We start from the raw sequence: 8,685 nt of genomic DNA, 5'->3' as shown, positions 1-8,685 counted from the left end.
GCTGAACTCCCTAGCCTCTCTGCTTTCCACCATGGACCAGGATTATGAGAGACGTCTCCTACGGCAAATCAACATACAGAATGAAAACACAATGCCTTGCGTAAGTACAAATGAGCTGTGCGAAAAGGTCTTAGTCTGACTATCAAGTTGTTGTCCGTCTTGCCTGTGACTGTTTTCACTTGAGCTTTTGAAAGATATTGGAACTCTTTGAAGCAAACCTTAGTCTTTTGTTGGGCTGTGAGCAGGTGTGAGTTCCTGAGCTGTTCTAGGAATAACCAAATAACTTGACTTCAACAAAGCTTTCGAATATAAAAACTCAGTTCAGGTTGCAAAAAGGAAGTAAGATAGTTTTATGAAGCTTGGTAATGCCTTTTTACTAAATAATCTCAGTAGGTACATGTGAAAGGTAAAAAGTTGGAGGCTAACAAACCAAGCAACTGTAGGACTTGACAAGATAGAGCAAGTCCAGCGGAGACCACCAAGATGGTTGCGGGGCTGGAGCAGGAAGATGCTGAGACCTGTGTTGCTCAGCCTGGAGAAGATGAGGCTCATGAGGGATGAAATGGTTGCCTTCAACCACCTGGAAGGTGGTTATGGGGAAAACGGAGTCAGACTCTCTTCAGAGGTACACAGTGGAAGGATTAGAGGCAATGGATGCGAGCTGCAACAGGAGGAATTTGGTTAGATAGTAGGAAAAATGTTCACAGTGAGAGTGTCCAAACACTGCAAGAGGGAGTTTTTGGGGTCATTGTCCTTGGAGATGCTGAAAACTCAACTGGATGAAGCTGTGACCTTCAATGTAATTTTGAAATTAGCTCTGTTCTGAGCTGGGCTCCTTTCCAATGTAAATTATTCTATGAAAAAAGAATGTGACTGTAGTTGAGGAATCTGCTGCTCACCCTACAAGCAGTCTGCCCCACTCCAGCCTTCCATGTGTTTGCCTTGACAATGTCAGCTTGAGAAGGAGTGGTGAGAAAGGGGCTGCTTAATTGCTGCTTTTCACAGAAGTTCCCATGACAGGTGGACTCTGACATGCTTACTAGTTCTGTTAAGGGGATAAACTAACGCTCGGCTTTGACAAGACCTCATTGATGTTTTTCAGACCCCTACTGTGATCAACGCTTGTTCTTGTGTGTGTCTTTTATTCTTTACTTCAGGTAGCAGAGATGAGAAGAACCCTGACGCCTTCCAATTCTCCGATGTCTTCTCCTAGTAAGCATGGTGACAGGTTCATTCCCTCAAGAGCTGGGGCCAACTGGAGCATCAACTTCCACAGAATAAATGTAAGTTTTGCTCTGCTCTCCTACAGTTCAGTCTTGGAACTGAGGAAATGGTGCATTTTGTTTTGGCTGGCATGATTGCTCTGCTTATCTTCTGCACCATGGTCTTCTGCTGCCCCAAAAGAGTTCCTTTGAATGTACGTCTTCAAACAGGCTGCCTCTATGGTCCAGGAGACTTCTTTCTTTGTTATTTTGCCATATATCATGAGGTTTCTGTATGGTGATACATGTTTCTCCCCTTCAGGAAAATGAAAAATCGCCAAGTCAAAACAGAAAAGCAAAGGATGCTACATCAGACAATGGCAAAGGTGAGACCACCTTTCTACCACTTGTGCCATGCCTATAGCTTTTATTTCAAACTAACTTTTATTTCAGGCTGTTGGTGAGTTTGGAAATGAAGGGAATGTTGGCACTTTCATGCTTATGCAACAATTCATGCTGGTGTTTTAGGAAATGCCTGCATCTTGAGAGTGAATGCCAGGTCACCTCATAGGCTTCTGATGAGTGTCTGGGAAGTAAGAGGCTATTTGTATCCCTTGATTTATTGTGCCATGGAAGCATTTTCCTGATAGCATGGAAAGAGGGGAAGCTTGCTGCTAATCTTGATTCCAAAGTGGGGCCCCAGGCTTATTAAGAGGCCCTGGGAATGTACAGGTCAGACAGACGTGATCCTGCTGCTCCCTGCAGAGCTGTTTGCTGCTTCCGAGTTCTCTGCCTAAGTGCTCGTTTGGCTTCACAGATGGCCTTGCTTACTCTGCCTTGCTGAAGAATGAACTCTTAGGAGCAGGCATTGAGAAAGTGCAAGACCCACAGACAGAAGACAGGAGGCTGCAGCCGTCCACGCCGGAGAAGAAATCTCTCTTCACTGTAAGTTGGTTACTTTGCATTAAAACCAATGGAGGTTGCACGTGTGCATCACAGGAACAAAGCACGCAGTTCCACCAAGCTGCTAGTGCAAGTGAGTTAGTGTTGTGGTTTGACTTTAAGATAAGCTGTTGATATCAAAATTTGATGGCCTGTAAAGAGAACATAAGTATCTGCAGCAAGCTACATACTTCCTATTTCTGTACTGGCAAGAAAGCTAAGTTGGAACCAAGCTTTTTTTGGAGTGTGGTACATGACCAAATCAAGCTTTTGGACTTCAGTGGAGATGAAGGTTTTTGCATGGTTCTGGAGCACCTGGGGAAGGGAGGAACTGAAAAGTCTGGAAAAATCTAACTGGGAGTTGGAGTTGGCTAGGCATCGGGCACCAGTGCATGTTGCGAGTGATCCTCTAGGTCTTGGGCACGCTGAGTTTCTTACTAGATGTGTTTTATTTATGCAGTATTCGCTCAGCACAAAACGCTCTAGTCCCGATGATGGCAACGAGGTCTCACCATATTCCCTGTCTCCTGTCAGCAACAAAAGGTAATGTGGGTTCTCCACAGACTGTGAGAAGGGAAGGGTTGGGACAGAGGATTCAATGAGATTCTCTAGGGCTTCTTTCTAAGGCACCCAAAATTGCTATGTGAATTGGTTTTGGAAATCTGGGGAGATAATAAGTAGGGACAGTCAAGTTCTTAGAATTTCTGCAGGTGCCCAGCCTGCTTAGATACTTAATATGTCTTGACCAACTTTCAGTAGTCAGTTGACCTTTTTGTTCCCTAGCTCCTTTGTAGAAGAGTGACCTAATTCCTTCCAGTCTTACTTGCTGGAAAGAATTTTGTGGCCTCTTTGTGCATTTCTATAGAAATGTAGGTATGCTTTAAAAAATGGCTCTATCTGTGTCTACCACCTGCTGTGATGTGTAAGATCCTGTAGTTGGTTTTATATATGTTTTTGTAAACAGTCAGAAGCTGCTAAGATCACCTCGAAAACCAACTCGGAAAATCTCAAAGATTCCTTTCAAAGTGCTGGATGCCCCAGAGCTGCAGGACGACTTCTACCTGAACCTAGTGGACTGGTCCTCTCTCAACGTCCTCAGCGTTGGCCTTGGGACTTGCGTTTACCTATGGAGTGCTTGTACTAGCCAGGTAAACGATCATCAGTGTCTGGAGAGTGAAGTACCCGTTGCTGTAGGTCTTTTCCAGCCATAGCATCTTTCAGAGCTATGGAGCATGCTGTGTGAGGGATTCGGCACTTGTAAAGCTCTGTCCCAAATGACGTACTAGTCTGTGCAACAGCTGATAGTGTAGTATGACAATAAGAAGTGTTTCTTATTCCATTCTGTCCTACTTTCAAGGTAACCCGGCTGTGTGATCTCTCTGTGGAAGGAGATTCTGTAACATCTGTGGGCTGGTCAGAACGGGTTAGTATAACATTGTCAACAGTGACAGCTGAACCATTTGTAATTTAGACACTGTCATTGTAGCCATATTGCTCTTCCTCACAGGTTTTAACTTCTTGGGTTATTTTCCTGTATTTCCTCAAACTCCCTGTATGCATCACAAATCAAATGTCTTCTCCCTGTCTGCATTATTTTTCTCTGCTATACAAGAGGGGATAGAGAGCAGCCTCTTGTATCTTGAGGTTCTCGAGGCATTTGCTAAGAGGTGTGGGAGGGAGAAAGAGCCAGTTTGCTTCTCCAGCTCTTGACAGTAAAATGTTATGATAAATATATTCCAGCCAGGCTGCTTGGCCCTCTCAGTAGGGACAAGATGTAAGATTGAAGAACCCTGGATTCTTTCCATCTTGTGGGATTTATCTCAAGTCTTTTCCTCTGCTTCTAGCTTTTGTTTTACGCTAGTCTTTACTTACTGGCTTTACTGATCAGGGTTTTCTGTTTGTCTAGGGGAACTTGGTAGCTGTTGGCACTCACAAGGGCTTTGTACAGATCTGGGATGCAGCTGCAGGAAAAAAGCTCTCCATGCTAGAGGGGCACACAGCCAGAGTCGGTAAGGAGGTGGGAGGCAGAGGTTTTACATGTTTCACTTCTTCATGATTGAAATTTTTTCCTTGTAAGCAAGGGATCTGCTTGAAATAGCCAGACTCAAAAAGTACCAGAATTTATATTTATCCCCTGCTATGTCTTGAGCAGTCTTCAAAATATTATCATCTAGTAATTGTGGTGTTCTCATCTTGGGTGTGGTGGTGTTTGAGTATTGCAGCAGGTGTTTCCTCCGTGTCTGAGGCATTTTAGGTTTGGTTACAACATCTTTTATTCACTGCTACTGGCTTCCGGTTTCAGCCCTGCAGGCAGGCTGCTTTGCACTGAGATTTCCCGTTCCCTTATTCTGTGGGGACTTCTTTTTTTATTTGTTCAGAGGCATTGTGAATCCGAATGCTGGAGTGAGATTCGGGAAGTCAGGGGACCTTCCAAGTTCTCTTTCTGTGCTTTACTGCACTGTGAAATGGGAGTAGTGATACCTTCAGTAAGTTTGTGCAGGTTAATCTTTCTTTGTATGCAATTCTAGGACTTCAGAGTGGATATAAGGGAGGTCCGTAAGTGCTGATTTTGGTTTTTTTGTGGGGTGTGTGGTTGTTTTTTTTTTTTTCCCAAACCTTGGCAACTGCAGTGTCTGTGTTGCACTTACCTGCGGGACTCCCACAACATACTCTTATGCTCTGCCTGTGTTACAGGTGCCTTGGCATGGAACGCAGACCAGCTCTCTTCTGGGAGTCGAGACAGAATGATCCTTCAGAGGGACATCCGCACACCACCCCTACAATCTGAGCGGCGGCTCCAGGGCCACAGGCAGGAGGTCTGTGGGCTCAAATGGTCTACAGACCACCAGCTCCTGGCCTCTGGAGGAAATGATAATAAGGTATAGTACTTGCAAGGAGGCTCAATGTCTCTAGATCTTCACCAAGAAATGTCAGACCCCCTTTCTTTAAGGTTATTTGGCTTCTCTGAAAGGGGCTTTTGTTTCACTTGTTGGACTGTGTACAAACATAAATCATGCTAAGCTTCTACTCAGTCTCTCTAATAAAATTTAAAAGGCAAATTTAATTTTGCTTCTGTATTTGGCTAATTAAATCTATAGCTTGGCTCAGGGGTTTGAGTTCAGCAAAGCTACTGCTAAGCTGTACTTCTGCTTTTGTTTAGGTAGCACATAGTCAAGTTTGTTGCAGTAATGTTTATGTATGCAAAAGGAAACCGAGCTTAGAGCTATACAAGTTCTAATACCTATAACGCAGGCTTGTAGCTCACTGAGCGCCATATGGAAGCAGCATTTGTTAGGGAGAAGCAGTGTTCAGAGCCCTTCGGAGTGGGTTGCTAGGTAGTGAATTTGCCCGGTGTCTGTGTGACAGCATGGTTGTGCAGAGTTCCTCCTGCTCAGAATAACCTCTAATGAACTTGAGCATATTTCTAAATGTCTTCTGGAATAATACAGCCGTAAAGACAAAAGAAGGTTTGAGTTCACAGTCAGGGATACTGTGTCTTTGGCTTTATAAGCTTACCTTAAGGACTGTTAGCTTCCTTGTGGGCCAGTGGTAGGGTGGCTCCTCAGATGAGTGTGGTGACAAGGAGAGACTGGCTTCAGGGCTGCAAGTGCAGAGGGGAGATGCGTGTACTTGGGCAGAGCTGTGGGAAATCGTTTTGTTGCACAACTGCCTTCATCAGTCCCAGTGCAACATCCGCGGCTTGTGGGTGTTGCGGACACATTGACTGCAGCCCAAATTTGATCACGTCTTTCCTCTCTACCAGCTCCTTGTATGGAATCACTCCAGCCTGAGTCCTGTCCAACAATACACAGAGCATCTTGCAGCAGTAAAAGCTATTGCCTGGTCTCCACACCAGCACGGGCTTCTTGCCTCCGGCGGTGGGACCGCTGACCGCTGCATACGCTTCTGGAACACGCTCACCGGGCAACCTTTGCAGTGCATCGACACTGGGTCACAAGTGTGCAACCTGGCCTGGTCAAAACATGCCAACGAGCTAGTAAGTTCCTCCTTGTACAGTCCTGCTGCTGAGCTGGCTTGTGTTAGGAAACATGATGCATATTTCCCTCTCCCCTTTCAGGTGAGTACCCACGGATACTCGCAGAACCAGATCCTCGTCTGGAAATACCCCTCGTTAACTCAAGTAGCGAAGCTAACAGGGCACTCGTACCGAGTCTTATATCTGGTAAGCAATGGCCACGTCTCCAAAAACTTCTATAGTCACTTACCTGGCTGTGCATGTGCCCAGATGAGACTTGAAGCTGCGGTGCTGGTGGCACTGTGAGGTGCCCGTAGTCTAGGTGGAGTCTAAGTGCTGCCCTACAAGCCATGAAAAACGCTCTGGATCTGATTTCCTTGCCTGCAAGGGATACTTTGATTCGCTGCTATGGAAATGTGAGGCTTTATTAATGAATAGCAAAGCCTGCCAAAATGCTTCTGAGGAAGCACAAGTGTCTCTTCTTGTTCCCTTAAGACTTGTACACTTTCTCACTGGTGACTGCCAGCAGGGGAAGAATTTGATGCTTTCAGTCTTCCTAATTTTCATTAAAATGCTTGGTGCAGTTAATCCACATTGATCTCATACCTGCTTTGTTACCGTTACGTAGGGATTTCGGCAGATGCATAAGAGATGATAAATATGCTGATACTGTTTTGTGAGGTAGATTCCAATGTAAGCGACTAATAGAGCTGGCAAATGCCAGTCGTATCACACTTCCTGCCTTAATGTGTATTTATAATCCAGGCAGGAATAGCCTCAATTACAAATGGCTTGGATTTCTTAACACAAGAATCCTTTTTATGATAATTCCACCCATGTGTTCCGTAGCTGTGCAAGTGCTCGAAATGGCACCTACCGAGACTGAATAAGGCACATGAAAGCAGAGGTAGTTGTTTGGTTTCTCACTGCCAGCCAAGTAGGAAGGAGAGTAAAATATCTCTCATGCATTCCAAAGAAAATTTGTTTTCAACCTCAAAAATGTAACGGATGCTAAAGGTTGCTCTCTCTTGGCCTTAGGCGATGTCCCCTGATGGGGAGGCCATAGTTACGGGAGCTGGAGATGAAACTTTGCGCTTCTGGAATGTCTTCAGTAAAACTCGCTCGACAAAGGTAAGGATGCGTTGTGTGGGTGGCTGCAGCTGTGGCTTTTGGGGCTGAATTCAGTCCAGCTTTGCTCCATTCTGCTGCCTTGCCTCTGATCTCTTCACCATATCCTGCAGACTGAGGGCTGGATGCAGTGAAGGGTTAAAGGTTTGCTGAGGTATAAAGGAATTTGTAGTCATCAGATGAAATTAAAGGTTGCTTCTGCATGCCCATGGCAATGCGACAGAACATCCTTCTCCTGGCTGTTACAGGGTTGCTGAACATAGCAGCATTTCAGGGAGCTCACCCTGTGCCCACCATCTTCCCTGCTAGCACGCTGCTATGAGCTGACCCAGTCCTCAGAGATGATTATCCCCTAAATCCTTACAAAACTGCTTAAAACGGTGGCTTGGATGGAAATGGGATCGTGGATGCTGCTGCTGACAGCTCGCCATCACTGGAAGTGGGTTGTGCCCGATGCTCCGAGAGCTTTTCTGGGTGTCCGGCAGAGGCAGTGGAGAACGGCAGAGAGGAATGAGCTGGGGGAGCTGGTCTTGCTCGCTGCGATTTCCGATGGCTCTGGAGTACAGCTTCCTGCAAAGCTGTGGGAATGGCACACTTGCCTGCATAGTTCCTTGTTATCAGTTGGGGGGAAAAAAAAAGGGAGTATTTATGGTATTGGACTTTGAGCTCGGGTCATGCCCTGAGCTAGAGATAGCTCACCAGATTAGCAGTTGTTTTTATTAAAAAGGAAAGAAAAACCAAAACCAAAAGCAGATGGAGTAATGCTGCAGCACACCTGTGGAGTACTTAGCACCTGCTTTATCTTTTCTTCTCAGGAGTCTGTATCTGTTCTCAACCTCTTCACCAGGATACGATAAACCCCATATATACTGCGACCCAGGAGACTACAGCCTGACATACCAGGATAAAACCACTACCTTGGTGTGCATGGAACCCCAAACGATCAGCCAGAAGGGGAGGGACTGGAGGACGAACCCAACAGATGCTAATTAAATACGTGTTTGTGAACCATGCTGGGCAGTATTTGGGATGGGGTTGGGGAGGGGAGGGAACTGCCAAAGGTTTACAGATTCATCCTTCATAAAGGGTAACGGGTACAAGAGAAATGTTAAACCAGCATCCTCCAACCCTCGTGTTTTGTATACTGGAGAAAACGTGTAGGACACGGACCATTGAAACCGGACCAAGGCCATCGCAGCTGCTGTGTTGTCCCCTCTTGGGAGAGATGAGAGTATCCTTGCCTCTGTGGGAATGGGCTTAAGGTGCTGTGCTGGGTTCCCTCTGTCCTCGGCTGGACATTTTTGGAGGTAGGAGCCAGCCAGACCAGTTCGATACAACTGGTGTAAGGGGGCCTTAGACTCCAGGCTGGGTGTTCACCTCTCTGAATATCTAAGGGCATTTTTTTATAGCCTGGCATCCCCATTACATGAAGAAACT

At 45.8% G+C, this 8,685-nt stretch overlaps 1 protein-coding gene across 4 annotated transcripts; it reads left to right on the top strand.

Moving 5' to 3' along the window:
• Nucleotides 1-6: 6 nt before the first annotated feature.
• On the top strand, nucleotides 7-8,105 carry FZR1 (fizzy/cell division cycle 20 related 1 (Drosophila)). 4 transcript variants are annotated; one of them, XM_009700418.1, is made up of 14 exons: nucleotides 32-104; nucleotides 1,162-1,283; nucleotides 1,525-1,588; nucleotides 2,020-2,147; nucleotides 2,605-2,687; nucleotides 3,109-3,292; nucleotides 3,502-3,567; nucleotides 4,051-4,153; nucleotides 4,839-5,023; nucleotides 5,908-6,141; nucleotides 6,223-6,327; nucleotides 7,159-7,251; nucleotides 7,714-7,722; nucleotides 8,064-8,105. In XM_009700418.1, the coding sequence occupies exons 1-14, from the start codon at nucleotides 32-34 to the stop codon at nucleotides 8,103-8,105; spliced, it is 1,491 nt and encodes a 496-aa protein (XP_009698720.1). The 4 variants fall into 4 exon arrangements, with proteins under 4 accessions (XP_009698721.1, XP_009698720.1, XP_009698723.1 ...); XM_009700419.1 differs by lacking the exon at nucleotides 7,714-7,722 and having other exon boundaries at nucleotides 7-100; nucleotides 1,158-1,283; XM_009700421.1 differs by lacking the exon at nucleotides 7,714-7,722.
• The last annotated feature ends 580 nt before the right edge of the window (nucleotides 8,106-8,685 follow it).

The sequence above is a fragment of the Cariama cristata genome, unplaced genomic scaffold (assembly GCF_000690535.1).
Source record: "Cariama cristata isolate BGI_N322 unplaced genomic scaffold, ASM69053v1 scaffold17935, whole genome shotgun sequence".
Taxonomy (NCBI): domain Eukaryota; kingdom Metazoa; phylum Chordata; class Aves; order Cariamiformes; family Cariamidae; genus Cariama; species Cariama cristata.
The sequence above is the reverse complement of the archived record's forward strand: the minus strand, read 5'-3'. Positions and strand labels throughout refer to the sequence as shown.

Excerpts from the sequence above, each read along its gene's own strand:
- FZR1 (XM_009700418.1), top strand. The coding sequence starts at position 32 with ATGGACCAGGATTATGAGAGACGTCTCCTACGGCAAATCAACATACAG. Across the intron at positions 1,284-1,524 it reads TCAACTTCCACAGAATAAAT|GAAAATGAAAAATCGCCAAG; the intron begins GTAAGTTTTGCT and ends TCTCCCCTTCAG. Across the intron at positions 6,142-6,222 it reads CAAAACATGCCAACGAGCTA|GTGAGTACCCACGGATACTC; the intron begins GTAAGTTCCTCC and ends CTCCCCTTTCAG.